This window comes from Scleropages formosus, chromosome 23, assembly GCF_900964775.1.
Source record: "Scleropages formosus chromosome 23, fSclFor1.1, whole genome shotgun sequence".
NCBI lineage: Eukaryota > Metazoa > Chordata > Actinopteri > Osteoglossiformes > Osteoglossidae > Scleropages > Scleropages formosus.
The window spans coordinates 8,038,178-8,059,814 of NC_041828.1; the positions used below are offsets into that span (position 1 = coordinate 8,038,178).

A 21,637-nucleotide genomic window follows, 5' to 3' on the forward strand; every position below is an offset into this window, starting at 1 on the left:
CAGTATGAAAGATGATTCGTGCTTAAACAGGATCACTCATATGTTTCCCAGTTTAAAGTTCTTTTTCCAATAGAAACATGATTCACCACTTACAGCCAAACATGGCTAACATTTCATTTAAATCAGCAGATCAACTTGGCATCATTAACGAAGAGGGAAAAAATTCAAACCCTATACAAAACCAGGCCAGTACCATTCATTGAATTCAACATGTATTAACCATTTTATTCCAAAATCTCTATGCAAGAAAGTTTGAGGAAGCAACTACACTAAATGAAAACAAAGGAAAAAACTTGGTTTATTTCAATTACTAAATAAATGCAGGCAAATGAAAACTAAAGACAATTCTTCCCCTTTCCATTCTAGCTTGTACATGATTTCTGGGAACTGATCCTACACCTATAAAACAGAAATATGCCTCTAAGTCAATGTGTGTAAGAGGTAGATAAATCTGTGAAGGGAAGAGTGGGGGAGGGGGACAGGGAAGAGGGGGGGAGAAAAAAAAAGAAAAAAAAAAAAAGACACTTGTGCCCCTCTTGTGAAAGAGCAGCAGCACGACACGCGTCATCCCACGCACCGCACACGCAGGAGCAAAGCAGCCAGGCCGCGTCATGCGGCACGTGCGAGAACACGAAGGCCACCGTCGGGCACATGTCGCCACGACCCCACAGCTGAGGTAGACAGCGTTCTACTCTGGAAGCATGAATGCATAAGAGGTCTTCACCACAATCAAATCATATTTACATTCTGTGTGAAAGCAAGAGCAACGGCTCAGGTCATCCGTTGATCCTTCCTTCCTCCAAATTGCCTCTTTGCTCGGTAGGGGGAGGGGGGGAAAGGAAATGCGAGCGGGGATGTTACATTACAGCAGCAGGATATATATAAATATCCTTCAGCATTGACATGTTTAACGTGACTGAACAGTGCACCATGGCCTGAGCACCTCCTTAAACTGACCCAAACCGACGGGGGAAACCTGTGGTATTTCAGAGCCTGGTTCGAGTCCGGTCCAAGCAACGGCCAACTGCCAAGCTCAGAGAAGCTTGCTCTTCAAATATGACTTAAGCCAAGTTTTTTTTTTTTTTTTTTTTTTCCTCTGTTGTGAGCTTCTGAGTATTTAGAAGGGACCATGACAGTCTGAGACATGGGGGGGGGAGAATCCACAAGGCTCTTCTCATCACCACCCTTTGCCCATCCTGAACGAAACCAAAACATGCAAAATCAAAGTACCGTCAAAATGAACCACAATCCCAAAGACCCCCAAAGGAAAAAATGGCATTGCTGCAGTATGTAATGTTGGCATTATTCGGCATCTCTTATCTATCGCTGTATGTCTTGTTCAGAAGATGGCGCTGAGAACCTCAGGAAAACTGAGGTGAATTTAATTCAACACTCCCATTCACCACCAACGAGGGGCGCTACAACTCATCTTAGTAAATACTCCTATATGTACACACATACTTATATACACCGTAATTATACACATGTACATATATTTGTAAATTAAGAGTTGAAGACGTTCAAGTTGGCAGCTGACCAAATTTTAAATTTTCTTAAAAAAATAAAATGTTAACTATTAGCTTTATAAAGTATACAAAATACCACAAAGCAAAATAAAAGAAAAGAACATTTCTCATATATCATTTTTCTTCTGAGGTACTTAAGCCTGAGGTAGTTTAGTAAAATGCATATTAAATTTCCTGGCCAACACCATTCAACACTTCCTGTAAATTACTCTGGCAGTGTTTTTTCCTCATTATACATATATAAAAATGCATCCGAATTATAAAATGCCACTATCAATACCGGGACAAGATATCCTTTGAGTCCCCAACCCTCCCACTCCCTATTAAACCCACCCACCCCCTCCAAAAACTGAACCCTCTCATCTCCCCACCCCAACCAAAAAAGGAGCTAGGAGAGCAATGCCTTTTCAAATCCAAATCCAGAGAAAAATCGGAAAGCTTCATTTACACATCAAAACACTGTTCGAGAGAGTAGGAAGAAAAAAACAAAAGCCCCCTTCGACATAAGTGTGAACACAGGCCTATGACAGCAACCAGGAAGTGAAGGGAGCCATTCTTAATTTATGTATTTAGAGGGGGGGAAGAAAACTAAAGTCTGGTTTCAGTGTTGTCGTCCAGGGCTGTGGGCAGAGATGGCTGGTTGGATCTCTTCGGCATCAAGGTGGGCAGCAGGGGTCTCCTGTGTAATATCCACCCGCAAATATCCCTTGTTGCTCTTTGGTCTCCACTCCACCTCCACAGGGTGGGGGCGGGGCTCCTAGGACAGCCACCTATTTCCTCCTCTGCAGGGACTGACCCCCAGGCACCACCTTCTGTTGCTGCTGTCTTTTAACCTGGGACAAAATTTCCTGAATTTTTCGCTGTGCAAGCTGGGAGAAAGTGAAAAGGAATGTTAAGGATTAAATTGCAAAGCATTGGGGTACAATTTACCACAACCATTTCATTGCCTTTAATCAAGGATCTTGATTACTTGACAACTGCATTTTACTCAAGGAATTCAGATTTGATACCTTGGCTACAACCAATTTAAATGTGATGTATCCTTCAACTTGTAATAGCAACTTTCAAGTAGGAGGAAAGTGCCCCTAACCAGGACAGTACAGGCCATACTGCTACCAAGTATATGGGTCTGAACTCAGTTTCGGCACACTGCTCAATGTTCATGCAAATACCAACAACTTCCATGCTCATGCTATGATTTACCACAATGCAATGCTACAATAAGCTTTACCTACAGACAGGGGAACTGAAACATGTCTATTCCTACCAATGTACAAATGCAACGTGAATCGCATCCATTTGATTTCTCCCCCCGCTAACCTCTTACAACTGTGAGGAAAGACTAGCAGCAAGTCATTTTATTGAGTTAGCTGTAGTTGTATTTACCTTCTTTAAAGTATTCCTAGCCATGCTGTCCTTTGTAGCTTAAAAGTTGCAGAACAACAGCCTCTAGCACTGTACACAAAGCTGGAAGGGGAATGGACCCATAGTAGACTAGTAGCATTTATGTAGTTCTGTATAAACATCTTTTCTCACTGGAAACTGTTACCCAACTCTTAAAACAAAGGGACTGGTTTCATTTCATGAGAATTACAGATTTGGTAGGGACAAAGTTCAAGAAAACTTACCTGACTTGCATAGAAGTGACCAGTGATTTTGACAATGACTTGATCGTTCTCATCAGGTGTTTGGTCTCTGGGAACAACCACTTCTGCACTTGTCAGATTCTGCAGTTCATTCACCTGCAGAGGAGGGTGGTTGGAAAATTAAGCCATTTTGGTCTGCCCAATTTGAATGCCTTAGGGTGAAGATACAGCCATTTTATGTTTGTGGCAAGCACCATAAAGAGGAATCAGTTAATACTATGACAACTGGAGAAAAGTTCATAACTTACTGTTTTCCCACCTTTGCCGATCACCCTGCCTGCAGCGTATGCCGGGACTTTTATATGTGCTTCCAGTTTCACCTCCTCTTTGGGTCCAAAGAAGTTTTCCTCTTTCAACTTCCCAAATATTCTTCCTTGAGCCTTAGAGATGAAGCATACACACACCTAAGGTCATTCAAGAGTTAGTGACAAACAACCTGGAGCCAGAGGCTTCCATCATCTTCCATCACCTTGAACTGTGCTTCTGGAGGGCCTTGGATGATCACCATTCTCTGTTTAGCATCTGGGCCATCAGCTGGAGCAATCTGAAACCGGACAGCATGTGGTCTACAGGGACAAGGCATTCACACATAGCAGAACTTGCAGCGAATGCACACAGAGCCCCATACCTTGATCGAAGCTCCTGCAAAGCGTGACAGCTGCTTGATGTGTTGGCCCTGTTTGCCAATGATGGCTCCTACCGCCAGTGCCGGAATGAAGAGGTAGACTGTTTCTGACTCTGGCTGCTGCTGAGAGATAAACGTATCAGAAAACAAGACTGTGGAACAGAAACCCTTGTTAAGAGGTATCTCACAGACTAATTCCTTGACTGCCAAACTTTGAACACAATTATATGTGAAGGGACTTCTATACACCAGGTTAACCCTCATGAGACAACCATTCTAACCAGATCAAGAGACCATCTAAATCCCAGGACCTTACTGGTGGACAAGACCACAACAAAGGCTAGGAGTCCATTTTTGGGGCCTGGTTAAGTGATCTTGTCACAAAAATCAGCAGAGCTGCATGCTGAACTGTGGAGTGTAAAACAGGACACTTGAGAGGAGGAACACTAGCAGCAATCGCCACAGAAACTTTTCAGAAGAGGGCAAAGCAGCAGAACCAAAACTTGAGAAAGCAACGTTGTCCACAGCCGTCAGAAGACTGGAGAAGTGTCACCTCTGCATGGCAAAAGCTGGCTGGGGCAGCAGGACTAGTTCTTAAAGTCAGTTGGAGGGAAAGGGCATGCTCACTGCTTTAGTGAAAGGGAGAAAGTCTGAAGCAGCAGGAAGCAGAAGTCATCCCACAGAGACCACTTTCTCAAGAACACACTGAATCCCTAAGTTTACATTTACTCATGTAGTAGACACTTCAACGCAACTTGCTAACACTATGTATTATAGTATTAATCCAACACCTTTTCACCCCAGCTAACTCAGTGATACACTGACAATGAGCCACTCATCTATACAACTGTGGAACACAGACACACACTGGATAATTACAAGTCACCAGTTCATTTGAAACATCTCTGTACTGTGGGAAGAAACCCAACTGAACATGGGAAGAACATGTAAACGCTACACAGACTTTGCAGAGAATCACATTAATGTACCTGTGCACTGCCTAGGTGCAGAGACACAGCAACACTACTTGCTGTACCACCATTTTATCCATTCTCAGTATGTTCCCCTTGAGAAGTATTTTTACAAGTAAATTGGAATTTAGCACATAGAGCACAGTTCAATGTCACTGTCTTAAAGGATTAATGGGCAGCCTTACTCTGGTCATTCACTAAAACCTCAGACAACTTTAAAACCAACTTTCATCGAGAAGTCCTTCAAACAATATTAATTCAGGAATCAAATCCTTATACTTGTCATTCTGATAAACCGGTACAGTAAATCGGTACTAAGCACTTAGTTCTAAAATAAGAACCTGTAGCATGGTAGTAAAGTTGCTGCCTTTGGATCCAAAGGTTACAGGTTCCATCCCCACCTCCAGCTATAATACCCTTCAGCATGGTATTTACCTTAAATTGCTCCAGTAAAATTAGCCAGCTGTATAAATGGGTAAATAATTGTAACCTTAACATCAAGTCACTTTGGAGAAAAGCATCAGCTAAATGAATAATGTAAAGCCAAGTGTTCGAAGTGTTTCCAGCACAACCCATTGCACTCCATGGTAGATTGGTTTTTGTAACAATGCTGCAAGTATAACAAGATTCTGTAGTGATGACAATGAGAGGATGAAGTCTGTTTTTACATCCTTCAGACAGATAACTGCCAGGTGAAGCACCATAAGAAGTGTTTTACAGCAGATGGCTGGATGACCACTGATATAGATGTTGAATAATGAACATCTCCAAATGGGGGAAACTACAGAAAATGGACACACCATACACAGGCACAGCTCCATCAAGCCAAGAGTGCCCCCTGCATTTGAGGAGCCCACATTACACCAGAACCATTAATAAAGTGTGCTGAAGTAGAGCTATGACTGATGCACCCACTTATAGGGTCAGTTCTAAGAGCTGCTGCCTCTGGACTCTAGACTCCCAATTCCTGTTGTGAATCTCAGCAGCTGCTTTGAAGAAAAGCTTTAGGTAAACGAAGTGTAATGCTATGTTAGCACAGAAAAGACGAGAAAGTACTCACCCCAAGAGGGGGGTATCCAGACTGTGCTGCCAGGCCAGGCCCTGACATCACGGAGGTGTTCATGCCAGGGGAAGAAGAAGGGAAGAGCCCAAGAGCACTGAGGTTCAGACCAGGGATAAGGTTTGACTGAAGCTGCAGAGGACACAGTAACATCACTTTGTAGTAAATGTGTGAAGCTCAGTATTGTACCGTCTTCTTGGTTTTCAATATGCAGTTATAAAAACAGCACATTTTGGTGGCAGCAGGGACAAGAGCCACTTATGACTAAACAGGAGAAATTCCTGGTTTAGTGTCCTGTATTTTGAACCAAAAAAGCAAGACCAAGGGCAGGCAGCTGCCAACAGGTCACTGCATTGACAATTCAGGCCCAAGGTCTTTAATGAATTGGGAATATACATGCAAAAGCAAGCACAAAGGACATCACATACGTTCATAGCAGCCACATCATTCTCATACGACTCCCGGATTTTCTTCATGATCTCCTCCTCTGCTTTGGCACAGGCCTCGATGGAGCCCTTCACAGTAACGGTCCTCTCTGGGTTGTACAGAGTCAGGTCTTGGAGGCTGCAAAATGGAGAGGGTTTCATGAAAGGTTCCAACTGCAGCTATCTGACAAACTTCGAATAATGATTTAAAAGTCTTCAGTATAGGAAGATTAAAAAAAAAAAAGCCCCCCCCCCAAAGTTCTTGGGCCTGCAAGAGGCTGAACATGGAAGTGGACATACGGAGAAATTGTGATCTTGGTCTCCGTGTCCTGTTCAATCTTCTTCAGATTCCGGCCTTCCTTTCCTATAAGACGGCCCACAAAGTTGTTGTGCGCCAGGATCTTGAGAGGAATCTCTTCCGTGCTAAGAAAAGAAATCCAGGTTCAAAGGGTCCCCAAAGCACTCGTCGTAACATTGCTTTTGGAAGCAGCAAGTTAAAATAAAAACTCATATACTTAACACAGCTTTTTCTATTTGTTAGGGTCACCATCTGAAAGGTTCTATTACACTGAAGTTAATTACTTGCAGGATGACCAAAGTCAAAAGGTCTCTTTGCACTCTAATGTACTGGAATGACAAAACGTTTTGTTCAACAAGGTCCATAATATAAATACATATCTATTGAATGATTGATCAGGTTTACTGAAGTTGACAGTTTGAGCAGCAGGCTGACAGTCCAGGAAGTGTGATATTTTTGAAGTTCATAGGGAACAGCCTGGGAAACTGCATTTGAAAATTGCTCACATTCCCCTTCATAACACCACTTGGGCATTTTGCAGTTACTTCTTGCCATCAAGAATATTTGCAGTACATTATAGCTGCCATTTGATAACTTTAGGGTCCATTTACCATTGTGTAACACTCCCATGATAGACAGGATCAACAGTTTAAGAAATCCTTACGATCACATCTACACAACCATGCACACACACACACAAAAAAAAAAAAAAAAAAAAAAAAAATTTTTTTTTACACATTGTGCGTTTTCTATCCGTTTCAGCTGGACATTACCTTATCGATCGAGGCATCTGGTTCAAAATGTCTACTGTGACGGATTAATGAACTAACCTAACGTGATTTTTTTTTGGATCTTTCTACAGCGTGTTAACTTTCAGCAGGTTAACACACTGTCATGGCTTAGGAGCATGAACACCATTCCACTTACTGGTCACGATGTACCCACCACATCACTAGAATTTTGTACCAACCCAATACTTGGCACAGTTAACATGAATATTTAACTAATGGAGGTGCTTGGGTTCCAGAACACGGATCTACGTAACAGGCAAAGGTCTCAAGACACACAACATATGACTCTAGGACCGTCGTTGGTAAGACAAAGGCACTCACAATTTAGTGTCTGCCGCCTCCTTCTGCATGATCTCCATGATTGTTTTGCAAGCAGCAGAACAGCCCTCAGGTGTGGAGTGGATTGTGATGGGCTTCTCTGCCGCGCCTGCATTCTCCTTCCGATGGATGTCAATTCTGAACAGGAAGCAACAAGTAGGAGTGAGAAGGCAGAACCACCCACCCACACATCTGTTTCTCTCACACACAGATAGACACTGATAAGTTAAGATGAACAATTTCCTTATTTAAACACCACAATGAAAGCCAGGCAAAATGACTTGCACAGCTAATGTAGTTGAATGCAAATATGAGAAAAGTCAGGGCATATTAGGTTGTGCATGGCACAACCTAATTATACCCTGACTTTTCTCATATATTGATAGGGACATGGCAACAGTGTGTGAAGGCTTTGCCAATAACCCAGGTGAAGTACTTTGACTGCGTCTGCTTGGTGATACTGCGGATGGTGGCGCCCTCCTTGCCGATGATTGCCCCCACAAACTGGGTGGGAACAAGCATGCGTAGCGGGATGTCCGACTGCAGCCTGGGCCGTGCGCTCACGCCTGGGGAGCCCAGGCGTGGGGGTCCACGAGGCACGAAGCCTTGGCGTCCGGACAGCTGGGGCACATCTGGAGCAGCTGTCTCATCTGGGATGTAGGTCACCTTCAGGGTGTGGTTCTCCATCAGAAAGCCATTTAGCTTCTCCATTGCTCTGATGGATGAAGGACAGTCTATCAGCATGGGGTGCAGAAAGCAGAGGGGTGTACAACAAAAGCAAATGACTGCAGGCGCATTTACACCACTCTGGGAAAGGGCAGTCGGACACGTTACCACTTTTAGGCAGTTTGCGGTAGTAAAGCAGTTACCAGTTCCAAAGGGGCTTCACTATGTGGTGCATACACTAGAGGGCAGTGGCTAGTTTAGCTTTACAATCAAACTACAGATTTGCAGTGAGCTGTCAAGTGACAGGGTTGTTTCCTTTTAAAAACTTCCAAAAAAGGGCCTAGAGTTGGAAGTCCTGTTAAATAGCACTTAGTTGAATGGAAATTCTTGGGGCGGGAAACAAGATGCAAGCTGTTATTCCTTCGGTCACCCGACTGACAAGGCTGCGTGCATGTGGGAGGGGGTCCACTCACTGTCGAGCCTGCTCCTTGGCTGCGTATCGGAGATTTACAACGGCGGTCTCTGTCTCGGTGTTCACTTTGGAGGAGACATTAACATCAGGTGTCATGTACAAGTGTCAAAAAGGACATTTGAGACTAGCACAGGTGGCAGTCATACCTTGTTCACAGCTCTCTACACTACCATACTGAGCCAACAAGCCATCGAGCACCTGGTGGGGACAGGAGGAGAGAGAAAGAGGGTTAGGGAAGAGGGAAAAAAATGGAAGAAGTTGAGTCAATCCTGCAATGGAGTGGTGTCCCATTCAGGGGATTCTCTGACTCACACCCTGTGCTTCTGAGATAGTGGTTCTCTGGACCACTGTGACTCTATAGGACAAGTGGATGATAGACAGTCATTCCAGAAGATACATGTATCTTAGGGTGTTAAATTCTGCAAAACCACAGCATCCACACTTGTCACTGTTTCTGAGAAAGTCAAGCCTTTTCAGTTTTGTGAAGTATTAAATTCTATAAGCCACTAACAAGTTCAAATCTGCCACTGTCAGGTAAGATATTGCCATTCATCACCTTTGTGTAACTGTGTTAAAGGACAATTAGGGTAAACCCTGAACATTAAGGCAAAGAATATGGATTTAAGATGCCTTTAGTCTTTTGAATTGGAAAGTTAATGTGACATCCCAACAGTGACGTGTGTAAATGTGACCAAAAGCAGAACAAATGCAATAGTGGATGAACTTGAGTGACGTGAGAATTTTGCTATGAAGAAAACCAAACCAGTTCAAACTGCACCAGACGCTCCCAAAGACAGCAAGTGAACAGCAAGCGCTGCCTTGGGTTTTGAATGGGGACACAAACAGCTGGTAAAGTAGCTGGGGATGATCCTATGGCTGCTACATGTACCAGGTTTGAGCTCATCCTTTACCTCCAAGATGATGTGCAGATAACACATCAAGAGATTTATTGTACTTTGTTGCACTTGTATTGGGCATTAGTGAACTTCGTGCGATGTTTGGGGTATGTTTACATTTATTCATTTTGTAGGCACTTCACTCCAGAGTGACTTACAAATACTATAGTATTTGTACTCCTTTTTCTCTACCCAAAGTGCGCTGTGACTAGGTATGCTACCTACAGTCACTCAATACACTGGAGCGTCACACACCAGGAAATTTAAAGTGACCAATGGACCTGAAGCATTGTCTTTGGACTGCTGGAGGAAACCAACATGAACACAGAGAACCTGCCAACTCCACACAGACCGAGTGGTGTCAAATCCACATCCTTTTGCACGGTGCAGGTGCTGTGAGAGAATAGCAAGGATGAGAACACACCTTGGTCAAGCTCGGGGAAGGGCACTGCTGTACTTATTTACATATTGCCCATACCTCTGAATACCCAGATGTGTGTGTGAAGCACCCCCGGCTCTAAGGGAGGGGTTGCCTGATGCCTTGGTGGGGGAGACAGTGTACTGTACTACTCTTCCTGTATGAGGAACTGAGCCGTCGCCTTCCTCCCTGTGGTGCCGTAGTTTATAGTGCATTTACACATTTAGCAGATTCTTTTCTCTAAAGAAACAGACAACTCGGTGAACATTTCACCAACAGACACGGATTGTTGCACTTCCAGAATATCATTAGTCCAATACCTCCATTTTTTTGCCAGCGCACATTTACACCAATACCTGCATATGGCATGACAAATGCTGAGCAACTAAGTTCTTGGCTCCAGTTAAGCTGGCAAATAGGTGAGTGGCTGTACCTGAGCAAGAACTCTGCTTTCAGTTTTGGGTAAAACATTTACTGTGTTCACTGAGAGTTCAGAGTTTTAGACCCGTGCCATTTTGGGCCAGCCAAAGTTACTAGACACGTACTTGGAAAGAAGCATACCAATTTTCTGCAGTAAACTCAGCAAATGAGGTTCCTGAGCCACAAACTTCAGGTGCCAGAATATATTTTGTGGCAATTTCCTGTAGTCACTTTTGAAGCTATTTTGTGCACACGATGGGTGACATGTGACACTTTACGCCACGTGAAGCCCCATAGCTGCCTCTGTGCAACACAGGAAGTGAGTCAGTCACTTCAGAGTACAAGACAACACATGCCTTGCATGTCCATCCATTCTGCTTTCCAAAGCGCACTCATGTGAGCGGCAAGTGCCACAAGACTGCGTTAAATTTAACCTGGCATGGGGCGCTGCCATGCCAGTCTCAGACAGTCAGGAGGCCGAGAGCAATGCGGATGAGCAAAAAGTAGGGGAGATTCAGTCAAATGTGACCGCTTCCTTCACGCTGTGCAAGGGCCCCACGAATGGGCAGGTGTGCAGGGGGAAAAGCTCTAATCCAAGCCGTCAGCCCCGCAGATTTGTCCGAGCCAACATGCTGAGGGCCAGCGTTGCCCCGCCTCCTTCCCACAAGGCTTAGCACCTTCCCATTGGTGCGCCAACGGAGCCATTGCTTTCGCCACATTTAGAGGCGGCTTTGATCTCTGGCTACTGCGGCAGTCTGTCAAAACTGCAAGCCAACCGCTTGGTGAGCCCAGCCCTGGGAGGACAAGGACGACATCTTACAACCTGCATCGTCCGCCTATCAGCTCCGAGTGGCGGCTCTCACAGCAGAGTACACTGCAGACCAAATGTGTGTTGACTGGACAACCTTTCCAAAAGGTCACTTAACCAAAGGATCATTTTAAGGTGTCCCAAATCTTTGCATCCTCAAAAAGAGTTAAGAGGCTCTACTGTCAGACTTAAGACATCTGTCACAGTGTCACTTGCAACAAATGGCTGTCCAGCACAAGTGTAAATCAGAAGATGGATAACCTTGAATTCACTCCACTAATTCCACAGAAGAAATACAGATTTGCTTCCTGACAGCACATCTTAAACCAGCATGTAGCATTTTGTTGTTCTGCATTTGGAAGCAACTTTCCTAATAAACTGGGATGACTTATTTGCTGATATTTCTTTGCTTTCTCCAAAGTCAGTGTTTGTATAGTAAGGCACCAACTATTTACACTTCTGTACAGTTGCCCTTTTTTCTTAGAGCAATTATGCACAAGTACTTTGTGCAAGCGTACTACAGCATGATTCCAGCTTGGGCTGTTTCAGCTGGAAGGCAATGACATTAACTGCTGTGCCTCCTGCTGGCTGGAATACAGCTTTACTAATTTAGTGTTATGTCAAACTACAAAACAAACATTGGGGGTTGCTAAAATTCCAATCCTAAAAAAGGAGGGACCCCAATTCTCTGATCATTTCCATCAGTCCAAGTCTCCATTCATATTACAACAGTATCAGCAAGTGTTCTGAGCAGAATGTTAGTCCAAAACTAGAAAAATCCCAGACCACCAACAGTCCCAAGTGTTCATGATCTTCAATTAAAGCTATTAAAGTCTATGGTGTACAAAAAGAAAACTAGTTGCACAAAACAACTGAACATGCTCTTCCCAAAAATGGCCATTTAACAAGAGATCGACAATAGGAAATTAAACACTGGCACAACCCTTAGGCATGCAAATTAAATGAACAGACCTGTTATAAGATTCAGCCAACATCTTTTGGGCATCTGACAAGAAAACTTAAATATCCAAAATGCAGCATAATGCACAAGCAGCACTTTGAGATGTCACTTTTGACAGAAGCGTCTGCTAAATGAAAAATGTAGCATGCTTCTGCTCTCATCTTGCAGAGGGGGGGAGAGAAAAAAAAAAAAAAAAAAAATTTGTCCGCCCGACAGAGCTGTTTATTACAACACTCCAAGACAGCTCCCAAAAGGGATTGGACTTACGGGGCCACACCTGGCCTCAAGGCACTCACCCACCAAATCGAACCAAACCCAAACAGCACGGGCTGCATTCGCAGCATCAGGGAACAAATCTACCTACCTCCCACTGCATGTGTGGCGGGATGTTCCGGATCTGCAGCTTGCAACTCCTGTGAGGAAGAACAAGAACCCAAGTTTAGTGCTGAATCCCTGGTCAGCAAGCTAGCCCTGTATGCCATGTTCCCAACATCCAAGTGAGATGCCATCTAATTTGGGCCTGAAGCAACGAATCAACTGCAAAAACAGATCAGACCAACCAAACATTTAAATGATCATCCAGTCATGGTCACTGAAGTCAATGCTCAGAGGAGCCCACCTGTGCAACACACTATTTCAAGTTCAGCCTCTGCACCACACACACCCATACACTGAGTGCACAGGCACACGCACACACACACACACCCCCCCATTCAAAACCACAATCCACCAGTATCCAGGTACTCAAAAGCAGGGGTGTGAAGGGCCCATCCTAAATGCACATAGCACAGCTGAATCCTGATTGATCAGCTAATGTTACATTGTCATGGTACCATGCAACTTTTGCTGCTAAATAAAATTACATATTAAATGTAGTCAGGGAGCTGTGTGGGGGATGTCATCTTATATTGCTTTGAAATCTAGATTAACCGTTTATAAAATATTGCTGCAGTTTAAACATATGCTACAATATGCAAATACCATATTTAAAACACGCCTTTAAAAGGCAATGGCAGCAGCATGGATAAAAGACATAATTCTTTGGAAAGTTTTTTTTTTTTTTTTTTTTTTTTTTTTTTTAAAAGTGCTCTGAAATGAATGTATTCCTCACTAAAGACAGAGCAGGTGTACACTGCAAAATGTGGCTTGCACTCACCCCAGCAGTTGTACTAACGATATGCAAGCGGAAAAAAAAATAAAATTATGAATTTTGCATGTTAGGTCAGTTGTACAACATGCTAGTTTGTTTTGGTAGGAGACCTACTGTTTAAAAATGTCATTTGTCAGACTAAATTGAAGCATAGTGGTGCAGCAGGGATGCTTCAGAGTCAGTTTGCTTGAATGGTGTAGGTTCACATCTGCTCAGGCATTGCCGAGTTGGAATAATCTCAAGATGACACTCCTCAGATGAAGGCAACTAAATCACTCCCTCAGCAAGAAACATACAAGTGTTTGAGTTTCTAACACACTTTTGCCCCCCCCATCAGCTCTACTGCAGCTACTTTTGTAACGTGTGCCAGGGAAAGCGATAATTTTAAACTGACTGTCTTGTGACTTAGTTCAACATCACTTTGGAGAAAAGAACTTGGAATTTATATTAATTTAACATTCATTAAGGTATGACACTGCACACTAAATTAATACAAAGGCAGAGAATGCAATTTCTGGTACACTGCTAGTTGAATCCCTTTGTCTTGAAAGTTGGTGTATTAAAGAATATTAGTGTACAGTAATTGCAGAAAATGACAAGACAACTTTAGGTGTAGTGTTAAAAGCACAAATGGAATCAAGAATGCAGTAATATATTAAAGCAATTTGACATAAGTGTTTAAGACCCCCCCCCCCCCATGTGTTCCAATACATTTGGATTCATGTAGTTTTACTAATTTTCTATAGCCAGTTCTGTGAAGAACAGAATAAGGACCTCACACCCAGGAGCACTTAGAAATATTCATTTCAACAGTATTTATATCCCAGGGCAATGATGGTGACAAAAAAGGTGACAGGGACCAGCGAACTACTTGTTCAATGTGGGACAGTCCTTGTCAAGATTTTCCAGAGGAGCAGCAAATTAAGGTTTAAAGGCACAACTTGATTTAATTTCATAAAATGCTTTATAATGTGCCTTTAAAAAAAAAAAAAAAATGCAAAACACACCAACAAAGTGGTGGCACAAGCACTAGATCAGTTAGCGTTCTGCACCACTACAGACTCGCCTGCAACATCCACCGCCTGGGCAGAAAGGGGGTCCCAGTCTGGCCCTGACTAAAGTTCGGGCTCACCATTTGAATTGGGGCAAGTGACTGATTTCCAAGCTAACAGAGTGCAACAAAGATGTAAACATTAGTTAAGGGAACAGTAGCAAGTGTGTGCATTTATCCCAGAGCAGTGCCACACCACTCCCATTTAACTGTGCCAAGCAGGAGTAACAATCCTGGTTGAGCCAAACCCCCTTCACAAAACCCACCACATCTCCACATTATCAGCCTCAAACACATGCTCACAACCTGCACAGATGCCACCTTTTTGTAGTGCTGCACTGAGCCATAATGGTACGTTTAAGTGACCAAAGCAAGCTGAGAGGGAGGACCTTCTGTATAGCTGGAGAAGGACCAAGTCACACCAGTCTTTAGACAGACCACCTTACAGAAACTGGTAGCCCATTCTGGGCTTGCTGTTCAGCAGGATGCCTCAAGACAGTCAACTGCAGATTTGTTCAGCAGCGGGGAAAAGCAACCCCAAGCTGCCCAGTTGGATGCAGAGCCCAGTCAGACACATCCTGCTTCATGAGGTACACATTCCTTGGATGACTGTGGTTCCATGACAAAGCCATGCTCTCCCCCTTGCCTTCTCCTGCATACAAAGCATAACCAAGATTCAATGCAAAGAAAGTACAAGGCCACTTCACTTTACAAGCACAGTGCAGGAACTCCACCCATTTGGGCCATCACACCTCTGCAACATCCCTAGCATTCCCAGGCTTCACAACCAAGCAGAAGCTCACCCTCACACCCAGGTTTAACCCCCTACTTCTTGCAATAAGTAGTTGGACAAATTTGACCCATGATCCATCCCATTACTAACCCACTAAATATCTACAGAAAGAGGCTTTAACAAGATCTCTGCAGAACCACAAGACCTCATTTAACATAGATCACTATAAGCAGAAACAGTGGTTAGAGCCATGCCTCAATGTTCATCTCTCAGCATGTGGCATTTACCTGGAGGAAGCAAAGGCGCAAGCTTTTGCCGTTGCCATGGAGGCATAAGAATGCCTTTAACCATTTAAATGCAAAGGTATGCCCAGAACATTTCAATGTAGCCAAGAAAGGGACATTTGAAAACTGGGGGGATACCAAAGTATCACATGTAGCATCTCATACCATTTAGAATCAAAAAGGAAGTATAGAATGCCTACTAAACACAGAAGCATTCCATCTGGAAGACTTGCTTTTTTGGCATTACTGCAACCATCCTTGAAAAGGAAGGTTAAGAATGTGGACTTCCATAAAGTTACAAATACTCCCAGGCACAAATAAACTAAACCAGTCACAAGTAATGACTGACCCAAACACAAAAGACAGTGGGGAAAGGTCACATCTTTAAGCTATGTTACTAGTAAGGAATTGGTGACATTTAGTATTTGGAAAAGTTTGTATTACAAAAATTGCTATATTTTAAATTGTTTTCACCATTAAACTGAACTGAAAAAAATTCTTGGCAGCTTAATACTGAAGTCCACAGGCTGTTTGTACAAAAGTGCTATACTACAAGATGCGCGACTATCTTTAACTACAAAATGCTTACAGGGCTAGACTTCAGTCACCATTATCTGTAAAGATTAGGTTTTTGTCTGTTAGCCAGCATGGTAAACACTGATTTGCCTTGGATCAAAGAGTCAAACATATGAAATTGTATTTTTAAGGTTTAAAAGAGTATTAAATATTCTTACCTATTTATTCCTGAAGACCTCACTCAAGACATGCTTTTTCAGGGCCATATTTCTTTTTGACAATTAAGCAAAGTAATTCAGATCAAGTGTAAAATCACATTTTAAATATTCACCATTTTATTCAAATCAAAGTGTGCTTATGTCCAAATTTTGAAACAGGGTGGCAAAGTGAAGTGACAGCACGGTACAAGAATACCCAGACAACTATGACCATATTTACATGCCCTTGTCCAAAAAAGCTGACAGATTTCACAACATACCACCACCGGCAATTGCAAATACTTTGTATTTATTAAGCACAAAGCCAAAGTCTCAGGGCTTCAACTCACTTGCATGTCTTAAATTTTTGGGAAATAATGAACAGACCTATGGAATACAATTAACACAGTGGGCATGGTACTTCCTCCAGAGTATTCCCCTCCCAGCTCTATGCACACATTAACACATCGATCCTTCAAGTATTTCATTTACAGTTAACAAATGTGTCTTTGGAACCATATACAAATGACCTCAAGCTTAGAAGCTACAGTTGAAGAAACTGAACAATTGCATTTCAGTATTATAGCAGTTTTTAAAATCTAGTTTGAACAAGTTAATTTACATTCAGTTATACAAGGTATTTTGCTATAAATCAGTCACAATAAAATAAGGAATGCTGTATCCCTGTTTGTATTTAACCCATTGAATATTTAAGTTATAAAATGCTGACATTTAATTCATTCAACAGCATGAGAATACAATTTCCAATTCAGCACACATTCTGTGACAGAACAATTTGTCAATATGTCCACAACTCAAGCACCACATGAAATCCAGACCTTTAAAGCTTATAAAACATGTGAAGTGAGATGACCCAATTTAAAAAAAAAAAAAAAAAAAAAAAAAAAAATTTAAGAAGTCCACACTGAAGTTACTCAAGTTCTAGTGTGATACAGCTAAAGCAAGAAATTCCTTAATTCTAGCCTCAAATCTGGAGAAGGCTCCACAGTTCAGAGCTGTGGAAGGCAAAGGCCCCCACTAACCAAAAAGGAAGAAGGAGCCACACCCCACAGCAATGGAAGAATCCACAACACACATGGTGGATGAATTTCCCCCCTTCCCCAGGAATATCTATTGATCAACATCCAAACGCCATACCTAAACACGACACGAAATACAACCTGCTCACGGAGCACAAACATTTCCACCACACCAGTATCGGTCCCAGGCCACAGACAAGGATGTCTTTCCCACTGTAACGTCACAAGCAGAGACCACAGCAAAAATCCCACAAGCAGCTTCCGCTGTCAGCTACCACCCAGAATTCTTCAGTTTCAACACATTTATTCTATCACCATTCTTTGCACTCCATTAGTCTTTAAATCAGGTTGATTAAGAAACTTTGCATTAAAGTTCAGTACAAAATTAAATTTCAGTCCTTTCAAAACCTTATGGGAAAATACACCAAGTTCTTCCACCATTTAAGAAAACCATCTACCCTTTTCACCCAAATGCATATTATTCACAAAAACAAGAAGCTTCTGCAATCTTGGAATAAACAGTTTTTTTTTTGGGGGGGGATATGGAACATTAGACAGACTTAAAATGGGAGGTCATATCCTGTGTAACAATGACCACCCCCAAAAAATTAAAATACCTCTTCAGAAATACTTGAGGAATGAAGTCAGATTCAAGTCTTACAAATCACACTGGAGCATATGCATAAGACTGCTATGAGTTTCCTGCAGTAACCCTAGTCTTATGGCAGCTTGGGGGAAGGAAGGGGGGAAAGGGGAAAAAAAAAATCAAAATGGGCGAAGAGGCGTACGCATGCGTCACCCCCGCTCTTCCAATGGTATCCACATACTTCTCCCCAGCACAGCCATACAGATCTCACCCTACAACTGCATTCCTAACCCCCTCCCCCATTCTTCCCCAAATTGAGGGAATCTAGAAAGCTCAGGCCACCCATTTCCCTTCCCTGCTGGTTCAAAGGTCACGCGGTCCTGAACGACAGACATGGCCTGATCCACAACAGGCGTGTAATGCCGAAGAGGCCTGAAAATTTTGCAAAGTACAAACAGGACGGCAGCTGCTTGAAACACCACTGCAGACCTTCCCCATCTCACCAGGGTTGCATGGGCAACCAGCACATTACATGCTAGTAGGCAAATTACTTTTAAAAAATAAAAAAAAAAAAGAAAAAAAAAAGGCAAAAGCAAAAGTTACACTTAAAACGGTGCCCTTCCAATCTAGAAGCTGCAGGCTTGTTCACCCCCACCTCGTCCAGTTTACATTTCAATACGAGGTGAAGGGAACGCAAGAAGCTGCCCATTGTCACCAGTGCAATATTTACAGCCACTCCTGCAGCGCGCGGCCTCCGACGTCGTCACGTGCAGCCTTTTCGTATTCGCACGCGGAATAGCGGGCGCGCGGCTACACGAGGCGTACTCTGCGAAGCTACTGAATGAAACCGAAGAACATTCTTTATATTCACTGATGGTTCACACACAAGGCCACTTATTTTTGCCTTACAGACAATGGCCAATTAATAATAAAAAAAAAAAGTACACGCCTAAAGTACACTTCCGCTGCTGCAAAACTGATTCAGCGCAAATCCAGAAATTTCCACGTTCAGCCGCTTTTAAAATATTCGCACACGGTGTGCGCGTGAAATAAATATACATTAAATTATCACCTGCCATGTCAAGTATTCAGTAAACAAAGAGCAAAAACATTTTAAAATTACAAGGAAATTAGAATCATCTTAATTGGGGGGAGCGTAATTTCGTTACCTTTCACGAAATGTTACAAAATAACCTGAAACGTAAAAAAAAAAAAAAAAAATCTCACAACAGTTTTAGATTCAATTTAAAAAGTACGTTTCGACTATACACAGCAAGTGGAGGATTTATTTATTTTCTTTAAAGTTTAAAGCTGCGGTGCTCGAGGAGCAGCAGCTCTGGGCCCTGAGTGCACACAGGACACGGCGGGCAGGCCTCAGCCAGCCATCGGGCCCGCTGGGGCTTCTGGGAAAAAAAACCAGCGGGTTCACGAGGGACCCTTGCGTCACATACATGTCACCACACATGTTAACGCGGAACTTCACTGTTACTTTTACGGAGGATAAAGATACGATTCCACGCGCTTCTCCCGTGCCTCCTCGCGCAGCCACAATGGCACACCCACAAAATTCACAACTGATGGAAAATACCTTCTCGCGTGTGAGAACGGCCCAAGTGTGACGGACTGGGGAAGGACCACCGACACGTCTTGAGGTCCTACAAGACTACACCCCCCACCCCCAACCCCCACCACAATACACATTCACGCTCGTGTGTGTTTCAGTGTCACTGAGAGCTCGCCATTCCTCCATTTCCTTGAGAGAAACAAGAGGCCTTCATTAAGAACCACGTTAAAATGCACAAAAAAACCGAGCCCAACCATAAATGTCTTTTAAAAAAAATTTAAAAAAAAATCCACGTATCAATCACGTAAATCACAAAAAATGCCCCCGTTTATATGAATTTTAAAATTATTTACCTTTGTCTTTTGGGTACGGAGTGTTCCACTTCCAGAACTTTTCCATGGAGTTCTACTTTACCTAAAGGGAAAAAAAAAAAAAATATTGTTGTGGGTGGATGTTGGAGCCAGAGAGGATCTTTAATACGGAAAAAAAAAAAAAAACTGTTTCCACCAGTTTGTTTCTTTGCTTTACACTGAAATGGCTTAAAGCATTCAGAAGCTCAATTCGATAAACTAAAAAGATAAACAATATAAATTAACACATAGTGTTAACACTAAGCAGCTGGAGAAAACTGCCTTACGAAACTAGCTCCTTCGAGTGAATGGTTTTAATAGTCTGTGTTATTCTCCTTCCTATAATCGTTCCATTTGTAATTTTCCAGAAAAAAAAAGTCTGGGTGACATTTTCCCAAAAGAAATATATGAGATACACCCATCACTTCACGGGCCTACACACACAGACACACCACCTGGTCTAGCAGTGATTTAAGCAACACTATTACGGTTAGAGGCCAGTCTTTTCATCTATCATATAGCGAGCTACACGTGATTTACAATAATTCATAGCGCCAACACTCCTCATTGGCGCATAAAATGAATTTGGTCCATTTGATTTAATCATGCAAGTGCGGAAGTCTAGGGGAAAAAAGTAAGAAAGCACAGCTGAGGTTATTTAACCCCCGTGTTACGCGATGACCCCTCTGTCTGAGTGGCCCTGCAAAGCATAGGGCACCTCGTGCTTATGAACACTTCCATATTTATCATCACTCGTGCAATAAAAAAAAAATAAAATGATTTTTGTTTTAAAACAGAAAAGCAGAGCCATATTATAATTGGAGAGAGACAGGAATACATGTGGTGAGGAGGAGGAGGAGGGGGGAGGGCACAGTTACACCCTCTTACATTAAAACAGCCAGGGATTCAACCACCGCTGCATTCATACATTTGCTGATTTTTTTTTTTTTAAAAAAAAGAAAAAAAAAAAAATTTAGTGAAACAGAGCCTCGACCCCCACCGGTGGAATCGTGCGCGTTAAAACGGGGCTCCTACCTGAGAGGGTGTCGATGGCCTTCATGGCCACCTTCTCATCGGGGCAGTCCACGAACGCGTAGCCGCTCTTCACGAGAAACTGCCCACTGAAGGGGATCTTCCACTCCTCGAAAAGACTTTGCAACTCCACGGGGCTCGCGTCCTCGCTCAAGTTGCCGATATACAGCTTGTTCATGGCGTCCACGCGCGGCGACACGCAACCTCGTCGTGGGAGAGGACAAAAAAGAGCTCCTTTCGCTCTCTCTCTCTTTCTCTCCCCCTCTCTCTCTCTCTCTCTCTCTCTCTATGCGCGCGCGTGTGTATGTGTGAGCGAGCGAGAGAAAGAGAGAGCGATAGTGTTGTAGTGAAACGCACTGTTACACGCCGGAGTGCCCACTCTCCTATCCCTGTGGGTGTATCCAACAAGCAGCCCGGCTGCGCGCGGCTCCCCCCTCGCGTCTATCACGCAAAATAAATAATGTTAATCATTTATTCAGCCTATCCTATGGAAGACGGGCTGGGCGGGGGGGGGGAGGAGAAAAGTACTTTTTGTCTTTCTCGAACAACTCCCCCCCTTTGGCACGAAAACTGAAAATGTCACACACGTTTAATAGTGGCGCCACCTCTGAATAAAAAAAACCGTCGAGAAGAAGATGGGGGGGATCACTTGAGTATTTCGGTGTTTTTTTTTTTTTTTTGAATGAGCCACGTGTTCGAGCTACAAATCAACTTCACACGTGAGGAATCCCGGTTCCCCAATTAAACCCTGCACGGGGGATGGGGGAACTGAGCTGGGTACAGGGTGGCAATGGAGGAGAAGACCCCTGTTTGTGGAAACCCACGCGCGCTGA

The 21,637-nt window shown here is 43.2% G+C and overlaps 1 protein-coding gene across 3 annotated transcripts; it reads right to left on the minus strand.

Annotated features, from left to right (window-relative positions):
* Nucleotides 1-1,560: 1,560 nt before the first annotated feature.
* On the minus strand, nucleotides 1,561-21,233 carry igf2bp3 (insulin-like growth factor 2 mRNA binding protein 3). 3 transcript variants are annotated; one of them, XM_018750497.2, is made up of 15 exons: nucleotides 20,808-21,233; nucleotides 19,776-19,836; nucleotides 12,666-12,714; nucleotides 8,945-8,996; nucleotides 8,800-8,863; nucleotides 8,097-8,375; nucleotides 7,664-7,798; nucleotides 6,554-6,676; nucleotides 6,257-6,392; nucleotides 5,829-5,960; nucleotides 3,801-3,917; nucleotides 3,642-3,716; nucleotides 3,421-3,552; nucleotides 3,155-3,268; nucleotides 1,561-2,395 (listed from the first exon to the last, which is right to left on the minus strand). In XM_018750497.2, the coding sequence occupies exons 1-15, from the start codon at nucleotides 20,980-20,982 to the stop codon at nucleotides 2,297-2,299; spliced, it is 1,743 nt and encodes a 580-aa protein (XP_018606013.1). In that variant the 5' UTR covers nucleotides 20,983-21,233; the 3' UTR covers nucleotides 1,561-2,296. The 3 variants fall into 3 exon arrangements, with proteins under 3 accessions (XP_018606013.1, XP_018606012.1, XP_029104201.1); XM_018750496.2 differs by having other exon boundaries at nucleotides 3,801-3,920; XM_029248368.1 differs by lacking the exons at nucleotides 8,945-8,996; nucleotides 19,776-19,836; nucleotides 20,808-21,233 and having other exon boundaries at nucleotides 3,801-3,920.
* Nucleotides 21,234-21,637: the final 404 nt, after the last annotated feature.